Here is a 23,380-nt window from a genome sequence, read left to right as displayed (position 1 = left end):
TTTTGGTGAAACATGTGTAGTGTGGGTGCAACAGGCACGCAGCCATTTCAGAAGAATTAAATATCCTAATTACAGCGAAGCCAGTCGCTGTTAATGTCACCTTCCACGCACACAGTTATTGTTCTGTTTAACTGCTTCGTACTGGCGTCGCACACAAGCTCGCATTCAGGGGAACAAAAGACTGAGGCGATTCATGCACACGGACCTGTGCACAAACATACACACAACCTAAGCAAACATGCATATTCACTTGAAAACAATTATTGTCTGTGGAGTGGGGGGGCAAACACACACACACACACACACACACACACAGGCAGACACAATGTCACGCATACAGGAAAACAATAATTGTCTGTGAGGATGGCACCCATGCTGTAATACAGTCTATAGTAACACAGTGTGGTCCTGGCTGTTTACAGAGCAGCGAGCCCGAGGCCAGTGGCAGGTATTGGGTGACCCGGCTCGCTCAGATGATTTGTCACTTACGTTAAACACACGGCAACAAAAGAGTCCCCAAACCTGGCCGTCTTAATTATATCACTGTAGTCCACTAACCAAACTGTACGCACACGCCTCTGTATTTCAAACGACAATAGCCGTTATCCACCTGTTTCCTCCTTATATTAATTTTCGCTGCCACGGCTTAAAGGTTTCCATGGCGTCTCCTGAGCTAACATGCTGCGCTGTGCTACAGTCTAGGTGTTCATAAATATGAGAACCGGGAGCAGCTGCTGGACCTGGACAATGGCAACTTAGGTTTCTTAAAGGATAACTTAAAATGCATGCAGTTTAATCACAATGATGCACGTGGTTTTTATTATGTGTCGCTGCAGTTCTGATGAGCTTAAGCCCACATATGCTGACAGATAAGCAAGCTAAGAGTATATACAAGATTAGAGAAGATAAGATTAAACTTTATTAATCCCGAAGGAAATTCTTCTGCCAGATATTGCTGAGAAAGAACAAAATGACATAACATAAGATATGCAGTGCCTAAAAAGCAGAAAAAGCATTAAGATATAAGTGCAATACAATACTGAAATACAACAAATAAGCTAAAATAAGGCCAGAATAAAACAGTAGAACATAATGCGGGTGTGTGTATGCATTATTTCATCAGTTATTCTGCTTTTTCATTTGGTTCTCAGGCAATTCCTCTAAATATATGTATGGAAAAAGAACAGAATTAAGTTTTACAGCTCACAGAGGGAACCCCAAATGCTTAAATGCCATTAAATTAGTCATGAAGAAGTTCACAGTTTGTCACCTGGTGTTTGTAGCAGCTTGAATCTGACATTAAATCAGCATTTTCATGAATTTATTTAGGTTTTAGCAGCTACATTGCAGATTATGTTAGTTATCTTGCGTTTTTCCATATCTTAAATCTGCTTTGTTGTCCCCAAACTCTTTGATTTCAGAGCACCAAGAGCCTATCATGAAATCTGTTATAATTAGGATCATTTAGTTTAGTTGTTTGCAGTTTTTCAGTCGAGTCTTATGAGGCGTTTGACAGAAACTGCAGACACAACAAAAACACCAGTCGCCACCGGAGAGAGCACGATGCTAGTGGGAATGGTTTCTCCGTGATTTTGTGCCTTCGTGCAAAGAGACGGGAGGTGAAAGCAGTGAGCTGGTGGACTGGGCGTGGGGGGTTAGAGGGACAGTGTGTTTCATGTGCCTGTGTGAGCTGACATTATTATTTACCTCCTTCAGGGGGTCTTAGCATACACTTGTGTGGCTGTCAGGTGCACCTCCCCCCCCGCTGTCGTCATCTGTTTGCTTTCTGCGGTTAGCCGAGCGGAGCTGGACGGAGAGATGCTCCTGATTATTTGTGTGGAGCTTCCCAGGCCCGAGACTCGACCAGACGCGTGTCCCGTGGTTTCTTCGGGGACGCTACCTGTTTATGCTTGCGTCTGTGGTCTTGCATTTGTGCGTCCGCCGCCACGCACACGCCTGTCTTTTGTGTAGCTGCGTGCTGGTTTGTCCCCGGGGGCCCCTTTAACTCAGTCAGCATCAGCTCTTACACCTGAGGGAGCCGATGGCGGAGCGGCACGCGCCCTACCCTGCCCACCCAACACCAGAAGCTGCTAATGAGCTACTGTTGTACACTCTTATGAAATATAATTGCATTATGGTGTGTAAATAAAGCCGGGGCGTGTTGTCACAGCATATGCTCCCCGGCTGGCCAAACAGGAACAACAAGCCGGGGGAGGAGGAGGAGGAGGAGGTGAGGGGCAGCAGCAGAAAGAAGAGGGAGCAGCTTTAGCATGTTTTTTCTTGGAGCTCAGGAGAGTCAATTAGCTTCGATGCAGAAAATGACAGTTGATGGTTTGTCTTTATGCGAGATAAGCCGCCCTCGCTTTGTGTTGTAGACCGTTTACCATATTTAAAGTCTCCTCATCGCAGACACTGACACATTCAACAGGCTCAGTCTCAGGGTGACAGAAAACTGCACGATAGCCAGAAAGATGAAGACACTTGGCTGTTTGTAACGTACTGATATGCTACTTGGCAACCTCCTAAGCTACGCCGGGCTTTAGGGAACGGGGTGAGACACAGGGCAACTAATTTAATAACATTCTCAGGACAAGGAGATCGTTTAATTACCATGAAGCAACAATGCTGCAATCAGACTGCGGGGCTCGTCTTTCCTACGCGCTTGGATGGCGCGTCGTCGTCTTTATAGCTGCCAGTGTCACTGTGGAGTCTTTGGTTTAAGGTTACAATAAACACAGGCTGAGAGGAAGATTTTCTTCTTGTTTTGAAGAGGCCTTCTTCCACTGTGTGTCTTTTGACATTGTGATTAGATGTGCGAGATGCTAAATTAGAGAAAAATATGGGCTTTCCACTGCTTTTAAGAAATCTCAGCTAAGTTTGTAATGCTAAGATTTAACGTGTGAGGATAGAGGCTGCTTGTTGTGCTTCGTAAAAGATAAAATAAAAGTAGTGGAGCCCTCTCTGGGGATATTATCATGTTACAGCAGCTAGATACACATGAAACTCAGTAGGAAGCAAGAGAAGTGTTTTTGCTTTTGTCTTAATAGTGTACTTTGTTGGATTCAGTTAAGTTGAAATTACACTTCATTTCTATAAAACTGGTCTTCCAATTTGTTATGTTATGTTCACTGCTCCTTTAGCGTTCAAAATGTCTCTTCAAAATGTTCTCCTTTGACTCAGTACTGGTTTTTAATAGTAAAGTAAAGAAAGAAACGACAAGTGAGATTACAAAATCATGTTTTATGCTTGGGCAGACAAATACATAAGAAAAACTGGAAACTTCAAGTTGATTTTTTTCTGAAACTAAGTCGCAGAAATGCAAATTGTTAATTTGAGAGGCTACAAATCGCTCTGACTTAACTTGAATAAATTTAATTCCATTGCATGTTACCAGTTAAAGCAATCCATTTAAGTTGTAAAGATCGTTGCAGTGAATCTGTGATACTGAGCTGTATAACTACAACTGGCTTGAGTCGATTTGACTTGTCACAACATTACACACTGTAAAAATTAAACAAATACTGAAAAAAATACGCCTGGGCTTAGAAGAAAATTGGCAGCCCCGGTGACAACAGCTGCCTCTCACCTCCACCTGTATGCAAACACGTCCTCCTCAGTGAACTGTACTGACAAAAAAAATACCGCATGTTCTTTTTTTTTTTTTTATTCAGGCGATCCGCTTGTCACTGGAGCAGGCCCTACCTCCAGAGCCCGACGAAGAGTCAGGAGAGCAGATCAGCAAACTGAGAATCCGCACGCCCAGCGGGGAGTTTTTGGAAAGGCGCTTCCTGGGCAGCTGTAAGCTCCAGGTCCTCTTCGACTTCGTGGCCTCCAAGGGATACCCCTTCGACGAATTCAAGCTCCTCACCACCTTCCCCCGTAGAAATGTGAGTGCTCGCTTACAGACAAGTTAAAAAAACCACACATAACGGCATAGTTCTTCTGTTCACAAACGTTTACAGCACTGAGGAAGCAAAATTATGCCACAGATAGTTTTATTTATCAGTTAATTTTTATTGCAGAATGTAGTAAGTAGAAGCTACACAAATGACATCAACAGGTTTACTTCTACAACAGCGGGCTGGTACCGGGCCGCACAGAAAGAACAGAAACATTGTATTTTTTGTTTCATTTCCGGAGGAGTCTGCAGGGTGTTTTATTTGGAAAAATGACTGGATCGTCTCCCTGTCACTTCCGTCCATGCTTCTTCCCCTCACTTTTTTTTTTTTTTAATTATTATTTTAATATAACGGAACAACAGAAACAGGTGGTGATATCACAGGTGCATTAAAATACAAACAAGAATAACAAGAGTCTGAGTCACTTAAGATTGTCCAACATGCTAATAACTGGTTGCCAGAAATAATCGATTAGCCAACATGTATCTAATTTTCTCTAAGTGCAATACATTTCCCAATTCTGTTAGCCACATTTCAAAGGAAGGAGGTTTGTCAGACTTCCAGCACAATATCATCTTCCTGGCCAACAATGTACACAGTGATATAACTTGTGCTTCATACTTATTTCTTCCCCAGTCCAAGGCAGTCACACCAAACTAAACAGTGAGGGCAGTGCATGGTACACTCCTACCAATTACTTTAGTGAGGAAATCAAACAACCAGCTCCAGAATGGTTGTAATTTATGGCAAAAATAGAAAAGCTGAGACAATGTTCCTTGATCTGTTTTACATTTAATACACATATCTGAGGCATTCTGATAGATCTTTTTTTAACTTAGTGGGGGGGGAAATATAATCTATAAATCTTCCCCACACTTGACCGTCAGTTTTCATGTCCAGCCGTTAAATGAAGCCGTCAATCTGACCCCTGCCAAAGTTAATAAAAAGCGAACATCTCTGGAGAGCTTCTTTAAAAAGAGAGGCGGGCTTGATGCTGGGACAGAAGAAATGAATTTTATTGTGTAGCTGTATGTTCAGAGCTGTTGACCTGCTGATCATTTAGATGCCGCCTTAGTGGTACTGACTGATGGATGAGAATCTGAACACCTGACGTTTCCGTTGCATTTGCACAGTATAAATGCTTAAAAAAAAAACAATCTTTATTTACATATTATGGATGTCTTTTCTATGTGCGGTCTGGTTTCATAGATGCAGCATTGGTGAAGGTTTAATCTGAATTTCCTGCAGTGTTGGACGATAAAGTGAATCTTAATTTCACGAGTGGAAAACAAAGGACTCTGCCCGCACATGAAGCGTTACATTTGTCCTTCTAGCAGCAGGTTGTACAGTGTTCTCAGCCGCCGCTAACATCTCTGCTGGAGAGCTCCACAGCTGTAATTGGCCTGTCCGTTTGGGCCTCAGCTGAACCTCAGAGCAGCAGGGACCTTAGCTGTCTGCTGTGGCTGACTCATGATTTAGCTCTTCTTGCTTTTTTATCATTATTGCTTTTACCAAGCCTGTGTGCCGCCGCTTCACCGCCTTTGTTTACTCGCACCTGTGACGGGGAAAGTTAAGCCGGCTGTTTATCCGTCCACCTGCGCACGCGTATTATTCTGTGAATATTAATTAGTATCAGTCCGTTGTGAATACAGTACACTATGACTGTGTTAGGATACAGTTGTCAGCACTAACAGTAGTATCCTCTGCGGCTCCTCTGCTGACGCCCAGCAGCACCGAGCATCATTAGAGGGCCCGGCCGCCGCATTCTGTGCTAGCAAGCTAATGAGCACTGTTTTAACTACCGGTTTAATTAGCCATGCTGCTGGAAACAAAACGGGATTTCCATTAATCAAGTGCATGTGGAGGGGTGGTGGTGGTTGTATGGAGGTGTGTGTGTGTGTGTGTGTGTGTGTGTGTGTGTGTGTGTGTGTGTAGGCTTGCCCAGGCAGTGTGCCATCGCAGTCTGTAGAGACCGCCGGGGCACAAACACCTCCAAGTAACACACACATTAACGCGTAGCTCACACTCTCCGTTTCGTCACAATCGCACACTTCAACACATGCACAAATATTTTCAAGCAAACACATGCCCCGCTCACAACTTTGTCACTTAAAGGATTCACAGTTGTCTCTTTATAATCAAGAGTAAACATGTGTTTGAGACAGAGATAAAGATGTGTCTGCATCGCAGATGAAATTCCGGCAAAAACAGGATGGGAGGATTAGAGGGGGAGAGAAGCGAGGAGAGGATGGTGACTGCAGAACTAGTCAAAAAGGGAACAGAGAAGACAAAAGCTTAAACAAAGAAAAGATTTAATCAGAGAAACAGTCTGAAAGAGAAAAGGATAGAGAAGACAAGTGGAGAAGATATTAAAAAGAAGAAGATGGGAGATAATTCCAGAAAACAGAAAGGCGAGAGATTTGGGGAAATAGAGGAGGGAAGCAGCTCAGTGGTAGTGCCAGTATGAGGCTGTGAACACAGGCCCCTGTCTAATCCTGCAGCTCTGTGTTGTAATTAAATGAGAGAGAGCATAGAAAGCCTCCATCCCGTCCAGACGCTCTCACTGTTGCTCTGCCAGGATCAGAGGATAGAGGATAGACCACTATTGCATTTGTAATACTGCACAACTGTTGAAACCTCTTTTCCCTTTTCTAGTTTTCGGCGGCTTTGTGCAGTGTCACTCTTTCTTTTGCTATTACCCTCCTCGTCAGTCTGCTTTATGTCACTCGCTTTCACTCAGCTGTAGCACAGATCAGTGGATCTACTCAATCCGACTCGGGAAGACGAAGTGAAGCCGGATCTAATAGTTTTGGTCATAACGTGCAGAATTACTCCCTCGGATGAAGAGCCGTGTTGTGAATTAGTAAATCTGCAAACACATGCTTATTCCCATTTGTAAACTTCAACTTCCACCACTTTGGAGGTTCAGATGTGTCTGATTCATGCCTTCGCCACCTTCCTGTATCGTCGCCAATAAGTGTCTATTAGTCTCCACTTTTTGGACTCAGTCTCTTCCTCAACATTTGGTATCAGTGGCTTATCTCTTCAGCACTACAGCAGGCCTTACACTGGCATCATTTGTACTAGGCTTAGCCGTGCTCAAGGAACTAACCCTTTCTCCGTTTCTATGACTGTCAGCGAGTTTGAGGAAGAGGAGGGGGACTTTTAGTGTTTCAGTTTTCGGCTTTCCATTCAAGAATTTCCTCCCTCTTCTTTGATACTTGTTGAACACAAACCTCTGTTGAAAGGCTTGCGGTCTTCTTCCTTCATCGCGCGGTGAATATGTTTAGACTGCCGTTATAATAATTTGCAATAGGCTCTTCCTGCCCGACTGCTCGTAGATACCAAAACACTGTCGGACCAGTGGATCGGTTTCCTCGCTGTGATACTGTTCTCTGTTTCACCTCCTGCTAATCCCTCTTCCAGCTCCATCAGTGAATTTGCCCAAATGATTCTTAGACAAAACCTGAGATGCAGAAAAAATAAACAGCGGCACAGAAGAAGCTGTGTTTCTGTACTGAAATAGATTTTACATCTGCTGTACCGCCGTGTTTTGTTTTTCTTGTCCTGATATGTGAAAGAGTCGTAGGAGGACTCGCAGGAAGTTCAGCAGCAGTTTATTATGAAAGTAGTTTCACTGCGAGTTTCTTCCTCAGGACTTCTTTTCATATTTTCCCCTTATAAGAGAAACCACAGAGCTTTTTCTGTGAACACAGGTATAAAGTGTGGAGGTCAGGGAGGTGTACGATGAAGTGAGATTAATGGGCTAGTGAGGTATGTTGAGCCTGAATGTCTCTTTTAACCTGATGGATCGCCATGGTAACTGATGCTGCACGGCTAACCTGCTCTAAAGGAGGTTCTGTTCAGAGTTCGGGACCTAAATCTACTGTAAGAAGCATCATCCTTTGACCAGCTTTTCTCCTGACCATGTTCTCTCTGAGTAATACAGACTCTCAACTAGGGCTGGCCGATAAATCAAATTAATTCAATTAATTCGCCTTTTTAAAACCTGACGATTTGAAAATTTGCCAAATCGTAAAATCGAGGCGAGCTTAAATATATAACAATACAGATTCTTCTTCTGCCTTTCACGACTTGTGCACTGGCGTTTGCTTCCGCCTCTCATCTCCTTCCGCCAAAACACTCACCCCCCATCATGGCGGACAGAACAGCAGACGAAGAGTTGGTCGCGAGAAAAGGGCCTCATGTTACATCGATTATATGGAAGTGGTTCGGCTTTGACTAGACTGACACAAAGCAAACTACAGTCATGTGCAAGGTTTGCAAAAGTACTGTGAAAACGAAGAGTAGCAGCACAACTAACCTCTTTCAGCACCTCCAGCAGAGGCATCCTAAAGAATGGGAAGAGTGCTGCAGCTACGGGAGTGCAGCATGGCTAGCACTAGCCATAGCAAACAGACCGCAAAGAAACAACAAAAAAACCATTAAAATCGTAATCGTCCAAGACGACTAAAAAAAATCGAGATTTTATTTTTTGGCCGTATCGCCCAGCCCTACTCTCAACAGTGTTTTTTTAATTTATCCTCAAACCTGTTGAGCTGTGTATTACTAATCTAAGGAACACAGTCGTGCAGCTACAGTAGTGCAAACTGTGTGCATCACATTGGCAGAGGAACCTGCATGGATTCATTTAAAGATGCAGAAAACGCGTAAATATGTTCATATCTTCAGTCTTTGTCCATTTTACACTGTTGATGTTACAGCTAACAAAATGCAAACGAGAAAATTGAGTAGTTAATTAGTATTTGACAGAGAATGTTACATTAATGGCATCGTTTCACAAAAACTGCATCGTCTTCATAATGCGTCCGACCTAAATTCACTTCTCGATTGTAACGTTTAAACTAATCAAATTTGAATTTTCAGAGCTGTGATGTGCGGACAAACCAACTGCATTTCGTGCACTAAACGCGTATATGAGCCGACACATTTCACTGTTTTCCACCAGCATTCCTGTCCTGCATTGTTTGCAGTCACAGTGATGCTAATTTATCATCATAGATTTGTGTTTTTTCATAGTTCTGTTTTAACAGCCTGTTTGTCTAGGACTAAAGTAGACAGAAAGCGTCTCTCCGTTTTGTGCCGAAGAGTCAAATTACGCATCAAACATCCCCTTATATGATGAAGAAGACATTGTTTGAACATAACAATGACAAATAGAAACATAGAAACACAGATATAATCTCTTTTTGTTGTTTTTTGCTTCTTGTAACGTCACCTAGATGTTTTTTCCTTCACAGTGCAGGATGATCTATCTGTGGACTGTTTTACTTTTGCTGCTGAAGGAGGAAACTTTCTCTGATTTAGATTCATGTCCAGCACGCGGTATCATGAGGGAGGCGTCCGATTGGTCCAAAATATAGCGTGACAGGAAGCAAACGCGCAGCCAAAGTCATAAAAACCTTCAATAAGAACAGGGAGTCCTGCGACAGATGGTGGCCTCCTCAGAGCCCTGACCTCAACATCATCAACTCAGTCCGGGATTAGATGAGGAGACAGAAGCAACCGAGGCAGCCTAAACCCACAGCAGGACTGTGGCGCATTCTCCAAGATGCTAAGTACCTCGAAAAACCGTGAAGAAGTGGAAGGCAAAGGGTGGTCACACCAAATATTGATAGGATTTCTGCTTATTGCGTTTTTTTCAATTAGAAAACGTCCCGAATTTGCACAGCACAGTATATAAAAGCTTGGTTTTATGGAATAATTGTGGTTATTCAGGTTTAATGTAGAAACTTCTTTGTGCACATATGATGAAAACGTAGCTTTCAGTGGTGCACTACTACTTTTACATTCACAGATTCTTGGTTTTTCAAAGATCTGGAAGGACGAGATGTCATTTTCGGAATTTGTAGCTCAGTTATTGAAGTATTTTGTGACTATTTTATGTCTGAAAACTCGTCTACAGAGAAGCTTTAGCATTAAAAGCCCAGTTTTACCTCCTGAATCTCACCCCCTCATCAGCTACAACCTCCTCCTCCTCTTCCTTCCTCCTTTCCCTCCCTCTGCCTCCCTTTTCCCTCCTCTTTCCTTCTTCTCCCTCTTCCCAGCTTTTGTAATTACACTTTTTGCTCTCCAGCCTTTGGATCTTTCCCTATTTGCATTTTCCATCTTATCTCAAATCCAGCTCCTTTTTTCGCCCTTAAAACAGCCATGCCAATATATATGTTTTAGCACAAACTAGTCTTAATTTCCTCTCACTTTCCCTGCGCTCTCGTTTTCTTCTCTCCCTCCTTTTTTCCTCCTTCAGTCCTCTCCCCCCCCCGTCCAGGCTGTGCGGTGCGTTTCTCCCTTTGAAGTGTCGTATTCTGCTCTGTTCTTTTCTGTTCACGCCCCGGCGCTACGTGTTGTCAACGCTCCTGGCAGCGGATAATGATCTCCCACTGCTTTTGTAATTGGCCAAATAAACACTTGACAACACTAGTTTAAAACAGACAAGTTATTTGGTTTTAATTAACATAGCGGGGCCTGTAATGGCTTCATTAAAAATGCGTTATTTCAGCTGCACGTTTGATTATGTTGGAAACGGACATCTTGAGGGCCTGTGTTTATTTTCCCTTTCTTTTCTTTCACGGCTGAGCGTTGCTTAGTGTCGCCTCCTCTGTTATCAGTGTGTTTTATTCATTTGAATCAAGTGACTTACAACTGTGCTATTTATTTTAAACTTCACATTTAGTGCTAATTGCACTTTGTGTTTTGAAATATGTCGTTATTTTATGTCATATAGTTTTAGTTGCCTGTGTTCTGGTGAGGATTCACTAGTTATTACATTCTCTGTTTAGATTTAGCTTCAGCCGGACAGCTTACTACTTATTCTGTTGATTTATGTCACTTTAATTAACAACTGGAAACCATTTTCCCAAGTTGCTCATTAGTTTCGGTTGTAATTTTTAAAAGAAATGCTTTATAGAAAGTAATTTCATCTTTTAAATTAGTCAGTCGCTTCCCTAATTCGGCCGATTGATTTAATCTGAATCGGCTGCTGGAAATTCTATTGACTCAAGGTTAAAAACAAACTGCAAAGCAGAGAGCTAGATTGTGTCTGTCTTATGTATGTATGTATGTATGTATGCATGGCTGTGTAGGCACAGGAGGAGAGAATATGGCTTAGGCAGAGCAGAGGAAAAACAACAGCTTTGTTTGTTGACAGATGCCTCCATGCTTATGGTCTGTTAATTGGATAACAATGTAAACAATCACCGATGGCGCCCGTCTCCTGTGTCAGTGTGGCATCTTGTTTCCCTACTTTCTTTTTCAGAGTCAGATGCTGCTCTCCCCCCGTCGCCGCTCCCTGGTGCACCACGAGCTCAAACTCTCATCCCGATTTCACTGCGAGCGTGCACACTTATACGGCGCCTACACACACACACCTGCTCCACCCCGACGCCTCATTTACTCCTACCTGATGCTGTGGTGTCACAACAGCCTGTCGGGTTCATTAGCATGTCAGCCATTTGTGACGCGCCGCTCCCGAGGTGGGGAAAAGGAGCACAGCAGCCCGTTTCGGTCGCTTTTCCCCCACCGTTGGGATGGAATACGGCGCGCACGTGCACCCTCTGCACGCGCATGCCGCCTCTGCTCGCAGCATCTCGTTCCCCGCGGCGCCGCCAGGCAGTTGCCTAGGTGAGGTGAAGCCCCTCCCTGAGCGCCGCAGGCTGCCCAGGACCCCACGGAGAAGTCAAGAGTCTAAATGACACATTGAGATGAAAGGCTCGGAGTCAAACCCCTGCACGCACACGGTGTGACATTTCCCAACACCCACGGGAGACGGAGAGGTGGTCCGACTCTGATATGTCCTCCTCGCCATCCCCTAATTTACCTGCTCAAACATGGGCAAATATTGTGCTCAGTAGAGTTTCTTTATTTCCTCTTCTCTGGGTCCTCCAAACTCATGTAATCTATCAGATTTTGTAGCTGATGCTAGTCTAACTGTGCACATACATGAGTAGGATTTCTTCTTTTGTCTGTCTTCCATGATCATCTCTCATTTCAGATTTATATTTACCACGCTTAAATGGATGCATAGACAGGTGCAGTTTCTTTATTTCTGCTCTGAATCTTTAAATATCCTTCGTTTCAAGTTTTGTATTTGATGCTAGTTTAGATGCGTACACAGAGAAGATTAGACTGTCTTAGATTCTTCTTTTGAGTCATTAAAGTCAAATATTGAAGATTTTTCTTGAATTCTTCCATCAAACACTGTCAAATGCGCACATAAACAAAAGTAGATTTCTTTAATTCTTCTTTTCTGGGTGCTTCAACTTCATCTAAATTTCAGTTTATGTTTTAATGTGCTTAGTATTTCTTTATTTTTTCTTTTCTCGATCATCAAACACCCTCTGATATTTCAGATCGTCTAATTATCACATTTAAATGTGCACAGATGAGTAGAGTTGCTTTAATGCTTTTTTAAATCCTCCAAAACCAGTTAGACGTGTAGAATCTCTCATTCTTCTCTGGATCTTTAAATATCGTGTCATGTTTCAAGTTTTGCATTTGTTCTGAGTTTAAATGCGTACATCGACAAGAGTGGACTTTCTTAGATTCCTTTTTTGAGTGTTTTATATCAAATATTTTAGATTTTGAAGTCAACACTTGTTATTGTCTTTTATTCTGAGTCCTCAAACATTGTCTTATGTGGTTCATACTTGCTCAAACGTCCACATAGATGAGTAGAACTTCTTTAATGCTTCTCATTTGAATCCACGAACATTGTCCTAATGTTTCAAATTTTGTAGCCAGCACTTGCTGCTTAAAAGTGTGCACAGACAAGTCCTTGAATATCATCTAATTTTTCAGATTTTGTAGTTAACAAATGGTTAAATATGCACATGCATGAGTGGAATTTCTTCAGGACTTCTTCAGTTAAAAAAAAAATCCCAATTCAAGGTTCTCCTTGGACTATAAAGATGCAGCTATTAGGATTAAGATCTGCACATTTTTAAATGCTAGATGGTTACAGCGGGGTCATTCCAGGTGAAATGACCAGATATTCCTTGGGGGTGTTGCCGCACCATTTTCAAATTAGTCCTAAATTTGCATGCCATTAGACAGTCACAAAAGTACTTTCTATGCAAAATTGTAGGCCTGTAGCTCAAATAGTTTCTGAGTTGTGGGGGTCTGAAATTTTCAGAATTTGGGCTATGAAAAGCCTCACCAGCATTTTTTGCATCTTTAAGTGGTTATTTCTCAGCCTCTAGACATACCAGAGAGCTGTGAGTTGGTAAACAAGGCCTCTGCATGTAGCTAGTGCCCCACAAACATCTCCAGGTGTTTCCCTACACTCTGCAGGCCGTGGGGGCTTGCTAAAAATGCTAAAAAAATTAAGAAAAACCTACTCGCGAGTGGGGTTTGGGACCTTAAAAGTACTAGAAATACTGCACAGAAGTGTTCTAACACCCCTGGGTTCCATTCTACACAAACTTGTGTGATAACTTAGCAAACTGGAGCTTTCTAGGTACCTCAGTTTGGAAAATATGAGCTCCCAAAGTTGGACGAGATTTTTAATTGGCTATTTTTGGTGGCAAAAATCTCAGTGTGGGACAGGTACCAGAGACCCCAAATTTTTCTACAGGACAGTTCCATTTGTCTTCTATCACTGTACAAAAAAGCAGCAGGGTTATATTTGTAGTTACTGAGATATTCTTACTCAAAATGCCATGGGTGATGTCAAAATCATTTTTTACTTTTCACTACTTTAAATTGGGATACAAGTATTAGTAATCATTCCAATGGTAGTATTATGTATGTTTTGTTCTTTTTGAAATGTTAGTTGTTAAAGGTGACTACCTTCTTTTTTTGTCTGCATTTATTCTCATTGTTTAACTCCATGGAAGGGGTGTCAACACTTTATGAGATTAATGCATATTTTAGTCTTGCAGCCAAATATCTTATTATTTAGTGCATGCGTGTGACCATCACCAGCCCTCCCTGAAAGCTAAGCTGACACTCTTTATTACATTTCCCTGTTAAGAGCCAGGGAGGGCAGTGCTACACCTCAGCGGTGATGTGAGGGGAAACAAAGGGTGGACAGGACGAGAGGGGACGGACAGGGACGGACAGGGACTAGCAAGCGGTGACTACCTTCAAAAAGCGTAATGCCCTTTTTGTGTCACAAGGTCTAGTTTAGAGCCATACCTGTAGATATCATGACATGTTGACACCCATTTGCAATGCATACATGTAATTATAACTTACACATACAAATTACTAACTTGAATTCAGGGAGCTCTGTAGTAGTTTATGGTTGATTAATTTAAAAATAACAGTGCAGTGGGATTAAATATGTTAAATTTAATTGTACAATGTCATGTTACAAGCAAAATAACCTATACCTAAGGATACGACCTTATCTAACAGACGCTAATATGAATCGTTTATCTACTCTGCTGAACGTGGGAGTCGTGGTTCAGTTCACGGTCAGAGTTCACGTTTCGTTCTCTCGCAGACCCGTCGCTGTGCTCGTTGTGAGGCCGACCTTTAGCTTTGCCCTCCGACCTTCTCCGGCAGGTACAGCGAGGCGTCTAATTATCCCAGAACAGGATCCTAATCAGAGGGGCTGATGCAGCAGTCAGCAGATAAGCCCCGGACACATCTCGGTGTCGCACCAGTCGGCCCAGGTGTTAGATTGGCCCGATGTAACACAACCCCTCCTGTGATTAGCTCACATAAGCTAAGAGGCCCGCAGGGGTGGCGGGTGTCAGAGAGTCGGATTGTCCTGTTTTAAAAAACATGGCTCAGGCCTCTTTCATGTCGGCTAACTCGATCAGCCCCGTTGTGGGTGGTGCTGCTTTATTTCTCTGCTTTTAGACAATTGCTGCTGTGTTTCTGTTTGTGTCGGCTGAAATCAAAAACACCTACAATCCTCATCTCAAGCCTGCTCTCTCTTCTGTCTTGTAGACTTCATCAGTTCGCTCTGAATGGGAGCCTTTCTCTAAGAAAAACAAACCCCATGGTCCTCTTAGGGAAACAGATTTATGCTGCTCAGATTACAGCTTCGACTTTTCACAAACACGATGTTAGAATAATACACACTGTCTTAAATAAATGCGGCGTTAAAGCTACGCCGTTCTGCAGCCTCAGTCAGAGATGTGTGAGGAGACGGTCACAGAGGGATTTCTCTGAATGTGGATGAATGTGAAAAAGCTATTTAAACGGTTTAGATACTGCGGTTAAAGTGGCTTAAAGCTGGGTCTGACTGCTGGTCCGCTCTAGTTCAGGTTTGTTTTTAAAGTGGGAGGTCAGTGCAGATGTGCAGAAACAATTAGTCGTTTAATTAACTGCATTTGTAGAAAATCGCTGAAAAAATGCCCCTCTCAAAACAAGGGGAAAAACTTATTTCAAGGAACTTTACCTTGAAATAAGTGAAAAAATCTGCCAATAGAACACGTGAAAAACGGTTTGATGAGATTGCTTGAAATAAGATATTATATTTAGAATATTAAGATCTTAAAATTAGCTGGTAAAAGCTGTATTTTACCAGGGTTGTCAAGCTTCTCCCTCCTGTTGTCCTCATTTACGGCACCAAAAAATATTGTTCCCTTGTCTGGAAAAAAAATCAAAAAAGTCAGCAAAAAAATCCCCCCCCCCCCAAAAAAAAAAAAATAAAAAAAAAAATAAAAAATTTGCAAAATCTTTAGGAAGAAAAAGTTTTATGTAAATAAAATCCCCAAATTTGGCAAGAAATAAAAAATTTTAAAAAATCAAAATTCTAAATATTTTCAAAAAATGAATAAAAATCTTCCCAAAAAATCCTAAATATATCTAAAGTGATTATATATATATCAGTAAAACTACTATTCAGAAAAAAAATCAACCAAAATCCAGCAAAATTTGCTGGATTTTGGTTCATGTCACTCACAGCTTCATCTAAACCGGTTTCGTTTTTCTTGTTTGTGAGCAGCTTTTGTGAACTCTGGAGATTAGATTCCCCGTGGCCTGCCTGGTTTTTATGAACTATCTCTGCATTCTCTGACAGATCAGCTGAAAAAAGAGCTGAGGTTTGATCCAGAATCAGTGGAAACCGATGCTGGTGTCTAACTGACAGCTGTTAAACTTTAAACCTTAAAACCTTCGCTGGATTTTGGTTGATTTTTTTTTTTTTTTCTGAATGTTCTTAAAGAAATATTTTTTAAAAATATTTCTTTTTTTCCAGAACGTGTTTTTTACTAAATGCTCAAAACTTTAACAAAAATGTTGAAAATGTGGACATCAGAAGTTTCACTGTGAAAATATGTGTATTTTCCACATTTTCAGGATAACACGAGCATTTAAACAAGATAATTTCAAGATTGTTTGACTTTACAAGATATTTAAGATGCGTTGTCTTAAAACAAGTCCCTCCATCTTTTGCTGAAATGTCTCTTGTTAAGTGAATTTATCTTAAATCAAGTGGGATGAGACATTTTAACTAAAAGTATGACAAATAGACTTGGTAAGATTTGGAGTTTTTGCAGTGTAAACATCTCCACAGATTACAAACTTCACCTCAGTGCACAGAACACCCTGTCAGTTTTACATTTTGCTTGATTCTAGTCTATAAAAGCCGGATTTCTGTATTTTTATCCGACGTGCTTCACACATAATGCTTTTGATCAAATCTCACTGTTCCGCTTTCTTGTCAGGAATGAATTCTTTGCAAATGAATAAATATGTGATGTACTGCTACAAAGAATTTTAATTCTACAGTATGTAAGCAAACAGTTTAAGAGTAATAAAAATAAATTCGGTCTACCAGCGAGACCTTCAGGTGTTTTGCAGGGAGAAGTTTTGCTCAGGTACACTAACAAGTCATGAAAACTTTTGAGAAAAGGAGTTATAAAGTCAATATTTTATCCGGTTTCTGCTGAATGAAGGGTGTTTTTTAAAATATTTATCTCGACTGCAGCAATGATAAGGAATTTGCCGTTTTTCTTGCTTTTCAGCATTGAATCATGGTCAGTTAATTTGGCTTTTTTGGCAAGAACAAACTCTGTTGTTAACAGACTTCAGGCTTTTTATTGTGCTTAATAATTATTAGAGATTCTTGAATGTCTCGACCCAATAAGAAGATGAGAACCGAGGGAGTACGAATGGAAAAAGGCAGGAAAGGCGAAGAAAAATCATCTTTTTGTTGATTTAATTTAGTAGAATAGCAAAAAAAGTTCTTTTTTAGCTTTTGTTGTGTGCGGATTGCATCTTTACAGAAAATGTTGTCATTTTTTATGTTAAAAAAAACACACTGTTCAAAGCCCTGCAGACATCTGTAAGCATCTCACAGACAGTTTTAACTTGATTTGTGAGCAAGAAGACAGACTTTAGAGTTTTTACTTTGCTTAAAAATTATTACAGAGAACTGACTCTCTTCTGTTTTTCTGCGGTGATGATTAGCTTTATGCTAGAAGTTGCAAAAACTGGAATATCTAGTCACCATATCAAGATGCGTAGTATTTTATATCAGTCTGTGGTTCATGGTAAAAGGCAGGAAAAGCATCTTTTGGTTGATATGATTTTACAGTAGAATAGCAAACTAAAGTACTTCATAGCTGCTGTTGTGTGAGGATCGAGTCTTTGCAGGAAATCGAGCAAGAAAATTTGTCATTTCGGGGTGGAAAAACGCTATCCAAAGCCCTGCAGACATCTGTAAACATCTCACATGCACTTTAAGCTTTATTTCTCAACAAGAACACAGGTTTTGAACTTTTTATTTTGCTTAATGTTTCTTCGATAGTGTTGAATCTCTTCTGTTTTCCTGCAGTATCTAGTCCCAATATCAGAATTATATGGTTTTAAATCAAACCCGGGGAGTATTAATGGCAAAATAACGGAAAAAATCCGACTTTATTAAAGAGTTTATTCATCTTCTGAGCCACATTTACCAGCTATGGAATCTCTAAACTGAACCAGACTCAGTTTTCTGCCTGACCATGAAAATACTGGTTAATTTCAGTGATTAGCGTCAATAAATCTTTGGTTATTGACCGCGTTGGTGTGCTTTCCTCTCTTCACAGATCACCCAGATGGATCCAGGGTCGACCCTGCTGGAGGCCAAGCTGTTCCCACAGGAGACGCTTTTCCTGGAGGCTAAAGAATAAGAATCCGGCCCGACTGACAGACTGATGAACTGGCTGGACACACACTAGTCACCGAGCATGGCCCCCCCGACCTCCCAGTGTGGGCCTACAGTACACACACACACACACACACACACACACACACACACACACACACACACACACACACACACACACACACACACACACACACACGCCCACACGCCCAGAACCACAACTCACTCTCAGACGTACATGAACACACTGGCATGCACGTCCAGTGACACACCAAGTGCAAGTAAGCTTCTCTGCCCTCGGCCTGGTCGTGGTACATGAATGCCTAGAGGTGTACACGTGTTGCACAGAGGAGCAAAGACAGTATCACAAGCACACAGCCAAACATTCACCTCCCCGAAAACCCTCCCCTCCCTCCTCCTCCTCTCTCTTTCTTCGACTCCTCTCGCACTCTTCACAAACGTCACCAAACTGCTGGTTTTCTGTCACGACACGGATCAAAAACGGCATCGAGAGACTGAGTAGACAAATCTTTGTCACAATTAAAAAAAATAAATGAATAAAAACAACAAAAAAAAAAAACAAGAAAAAACAAAGACTTGTTCCCTCCCCCTCATTACACACACACCGAGGCTGCTTTTTTAGAACATGGGTTTTGTGTTTGAAATTTAAGAAAAATGTTTAAAAAAATAATAAAAATGTAATAAAGAAGATGAGATGTCGCCCTGTGAAGCCCGGGCTGTCTCCTCTCCACCTGTATTGACCCCCGTTAACCTTCCCCACTCTCCTCACCTTCCAGCCCTTCCCTCCCGTCCGCCTCCCACGTTCTCCTCCCACGTCCTCCTCCCCCTGTATCCCCTCCATCCTCCTCCCCCTGCATCCCCTCCGTCCTCCTCCCCCTGTATCCCCTCCATCCTCCTCCCCCTGCATCCCCTCCATCCTCCTCCCCCTGTATCCCCTCCGTCCTCCTCCCCCTGTATCCCCTCCGTCCTCCTCCCCCTGTATCCCCTCCGTCCTCCTCCCCCTGTATCCCCTCCATCCTCCTCCCCCTGCATCCCCTCCGTCCTCCTCCCCTGCATCCCCTCCGTCCTCCTCCCCCTGTATCCCCTCCGTCCTCCTCCCCCTGCATCCCCTCCGTCCTCCTCCTACGTCCTCCTCCCCTGCATCCCCTCCGTCCTCCTCTCACGTCCTCCTCCCCCTGTATCCTCTCCATCCTCCTCCCCCTGCATCCCCCAAGTCCTCCTCCCCCTGCATCCCCCAAGTCCTCCTCCCAAGTCCTCCTCCCCCTGCATCCCCTCCGTCCTCCTCCTACGTCCTCCTCCCCCTGTATCCTCTCCATCCTCCTCCCCCTGCATCCCCCAAGTCCTCCTCCCCCTGCATCCCCCAAGTCCTCCTCCCCCTGCATCCCCCAAGTCCTCCTCCCACGTCCTCCTCCCCCTGCATCCCCTCCGTCCTCCTCCCCCTGCATCCCCTCCGTCCTCCTCCCCCTGCATCCCCTCCGTCCTCCTCCCACGTCCTCCTCCCCCTGCATCCCCTCCGTCCTCCTCCCCCTGTATCCCCTCCGTCCTCCTCTCACGTCCTCCTCCCCCTGCATCCCCTCCGTCCTCCTCCCACGTCCTCCTCCCCCTGCATCCCCTCCGTCCTCCTCCCACGTCCTCCTCCCCCTGCATCCCCTCCGTCCTCCTCCCCCTGCATCCCCTCCGTCCTCCTCCCCCTGCATCCCCTCCGTCCTCCTCTCACGTCCTCCTCCCCCTGCATCCCCTCCGTCCTCCTCCCCCTGCATCCCCTCCGTCCTCCTCTCACGTCCTCCTCCCCCTGCATCCCCTCCGTCCTCCTCCCCCTGCATCCCCTCCGTCCTCCTCTCACGTCCTCCTCCCCCTGCATCCCCTCCGTCCTCCTCTCACGTCCTCCTCCCCCTGCATCCCCTCCGTCCTCCTCCCCCTGCATCCCCTCCGTCCTCCTCCCACGTCCTCCTCCCCCTGCATCCCCTCCGTCCTCCTCCCACGTCCTCCTCCCCTGCATCCCCTCCGTCCTCCTCCCCCTGCATCCCCTCCGTCCTCCTCCCCCTGCATCCCCTCCATCCTCCTCCCCCTGCATCCCCTCCGTCCGCTGTCCGATGTGTGGACGGAGGCCTGATGGGACCCCAGCAGCGTCCCGTCAGCCTCCGCTCCTCCTGGTTTTAACATCCACTGCTCCACAAGCCAATAGATTGCTCAGTTTTCTTTTTTTTTCCCCCTTCTTTTTTTTCTTTTCTTTTTCCTCTTGATCCTTTTTAAGTTTGATGCTGTATTAGGTTTAGTTTGATATACATTATATAAAATATATGAATATGAACATCAATTCGTCTCAGCCGGAAATCTGTTGAAGCACGCACACGGGTGTCTCTTCCTTCTTCAAATGATTTATTCTTATTAGATGTGCAAAGACGGCATATAAAATCTTTATTTCAACGATTGCAGAGTAAAACCATGCACCTTAGTTTCTGCAATATGCAAAGAAAAATATTATTATTTTGGTTTGTATGATTCTTACCAATTTTTTAAATCTTCTGAGCGTTGTTTGCTGCCCGTAAAATCTATAAACTTTAAAAGTTTTTAGCCGACAAACACCGAAAGCAAAGAAAGTCTGATTCAAAGGTAAATTCTTCTCAGTGTGAACTTAAAGACCAAATATTCATAGTTTTTAAAAAGAGAAAGTTTTTTTAGCTGTTGTTATCCGAGGATTGTGTCTCTAAGGAAAATTTTCCTAGAAAGCTGTCATTTTGTATAAAAAAAAAAAACAAACACTGCAAACATCTGGAAACATCTTACGGACATTTTTCACTTAATTTGTTCGCAGTGTCACAGAATTTAGGCTTTTTATCATACTTAACAGCACTTATACGGTCATTAGAGGGCATTAAATTTCTCCTGTTCTGCAAAATGATAGAAATAGCAGCATTTGGAATATTTAGTCACAATATTAAGATAAGAAATAAACATCAAACCAGAGGGGTAATAATGGATTGAAGTAGGCAAAACAAAGAAAATTTTATGTATTTTGGTTTATATGATGTGTTACCAGTTTTCTCCATCATCTGAGCTTAATATATGAGCTCTGAAATCTATAAACTGTGAGAGTTTTTTGTTTCAAGCCGAGAAACACCAGAAAATAGTCAAAAAAAAAAAAAAAAAGCAAATCACACATTCTAACCAGTGTGGAATTAAATTGTCAGTTAGTTTGTAGCTGTTTCTGGCCGTTGTTAGATGAAGATTGTAAGTCTTTAAAGAAAATTTCCCCAAAAACATTCATTTTGGAGTAAAACACTTTAACCCAAAGTGCTGCAAACATCTGTCAACATTTTTTTTTTTACTAAATATCTTATTGTAAGACCAACTTTGGCACTTTGGGCATTTTAATTTACCTTAAAATGATCAGAGATCCTTAAATCTCTCCTGTTTAGCTACAGTGATGATTAGTTTTATGCTACAAATGGCAAAAATAGAAAATAAAGTCACAAAATGATTAAAAATACCAACCTTACAGTATATATTTTTGATTTCTTTCAAGGATTCTCTTACAAAGATGTCAGAAATGCAGTCTTTAAAATCAGTTATCACAGTGAACTTGAGCACTGTGCTTTTGTAAGTCCTTTAAATAACTTTTTAAATATTATTATGGCAGCAGAATATCCTAGTCCGACTTCTCACATTGCAAAGAAGAGCTCTGTCTCTGCTGGAAATATATGGTCTTATATCAAATCTTAGTTTTTTTTGTTCTGACACTCCTCTGGTGGGCAGGAAAAGTGAAGAAAAATATATAAATATGTTGGTTTACATGATTTTAGCACCAAATTTATCCATTTTCCAAACTTTTCAATCTATAAATTGCCAGATTTGTTTCCTTTAAGCCGAAAAACTGAGTGAAAATGAGTCATTCACGCCCTCCATCATGTCCGTTTACATCTGAAATAACCTGAACTTGATGTTGCCTCCGACTGTCCGGACACCAAAGTTCACACGCTTCTTCTCCCGCTGTCGAACCTTTTGCATGCTTCTCCTAACAAATGCTTCAACATCCTCGCTCTAACACCACCTGGTAATATCAGCTACACCGCCGCTAATTTCCTGCCTCCAGCGAGGAGAGATCACGCAGGCTTAGCCCTCCATCTGCAGCGGGGCTCCTCTGTCAGCTGAAGGCAAAGTTTGTGGAACCTCGGCAGAGACAAAGTGCCGCTTCCTCATCGGTGAACCGTCAGACCTGGACTCGCGGCGGCACGTACGTAATGAGACCGGACAGCCAGTGAAATGCACAGAATTGCCCTTTCGCACACTATATTTGACATTTTCTCTCTTTTAACCTTGACAGTGTACGGCAGAGAGAGATAGAGGGATAGCATGCAAATTGAAGCGCCTAAGTGCTTCTTCAGACAGATCGAGTGTAGCAGCTGCACAGGTGATGAACAGGTATGAAGAGCTGCACCACAGCAAACATTAGTCTGAGTGGGAACTGCCATTTTAATGTCAATTACAGTTTGTACAAGAGAATAACAGGAAAAAATGAGGTCGTTTTAGCTGTTGTGGTGTGAATACTGAAGACAAAAATGTGCTAGAAAGTTGTGATTTTGCAGTAAAAACATTAATCCAAAAGCTTTTTAGGATGCTTTAATATGCCTAAACCTCACCTGTTTTGCTAGAATAATGAAAAATATCTTCAAATATGATGAGTTATGCAGATTAAACCCCTTAAGGCACAACTCTGGTCATTTTGCAGAGGTGAGTAGTTGCACAACAATGAACATTCTGAGGAGAAACCCCCATGTTAATGTGAATTAATAATATAGTTTTACCAAGAGAAAAGCAGATCTAAGGCTTTTATAGCTGTTATTGAAGAAAAAAGTGCTGGAAAATTGTGACTTTGGAGGAAAAAAAACTCATCCAAGAGCTTTTTAATATACGGAAATATCACCTGTTTTGCTAAAAGGATGTGGTAAAATATGTTGCAATATTAAAAGTTACACAGATTAAACCTCCTGTTGTGCAACTTTCACGACATCATTTATCTGTAGAAGCATTTCAGCTTCAGGAATGATGCAGGAATGAAGAGTTGCACCGCAGCAAACGTTCTGCGGAGAAGGGAATAGCAGATCTGAGGTAGCTTTAGCTTTTTGGTGTGAAGATTGAAGAAAATAAGTGATAGAAAATTGGTTTTGGAATAAAAGACATTAATCCAAAGTACTGCAAACATCTCACAGACATTTTCAACTTGATTTATTTGAGTTTAGGCTTTTTTTTTTATATACACCCCCTGTCAAAAGTTTTGAGACGGGTTCTAATTTATTTGAATGAGAAAGCGTCTCAAAACTTTTGACAGGGGGTGTACTTTAGGATACCTAAATCTCATCTATTTTGCTAAAGTAATGAAAAAATATAAAAATCA

The 23,380-nt window shown here is 42.4% G+C and overlaps 1 protein-coding gene across 1 annotated transcript in view; it reads left to right on the top strand.

Moving 5' to 3' along the window:
- Positions 1–18,684, top strand: part of faf1 (Fas (TNFRSF6) associated factor 1) — an 84,975-nt gene extending 66,291 nt beyond the window's left edge. The window contains exons 18-19 of the mRNA XM_051947364.1: positions 3,672–3,887; positions 17,906–18,684. Coding sequence (XP_051803324.1) covers positions 3,672–3,887; positions 17,906–17,989 — 300 coding nt within the window. The 3' untranslated portion in view covers positions 17,990–18,684. The remainder of the gene's footprint in view (positions 1–3,671; positions 3,888–17,905) is intronic.
- Positions 18,685–23,380: the final 4,696 nt, after the last annotated feature.

This window comes from Acanthochromis polyacanthus, chromosome 4 (assembly GCF_021347895.1).
Source record: "Acanthochromis polyacanthus isolate Apoly-LR-REF ecotype Palm Island chromosome 4, KAUST_Apoly_ChrSc, whole genome shotgun sequence".
NCBI lineage: Eukaryota > Metazoa > Chordata > Actinopteri > Pomacentridae > Acanthochromis > Acanthochromis polyacanthus.
This window is presented reverse-complemented; position numbering and strand designations above follow the sequence as displayed.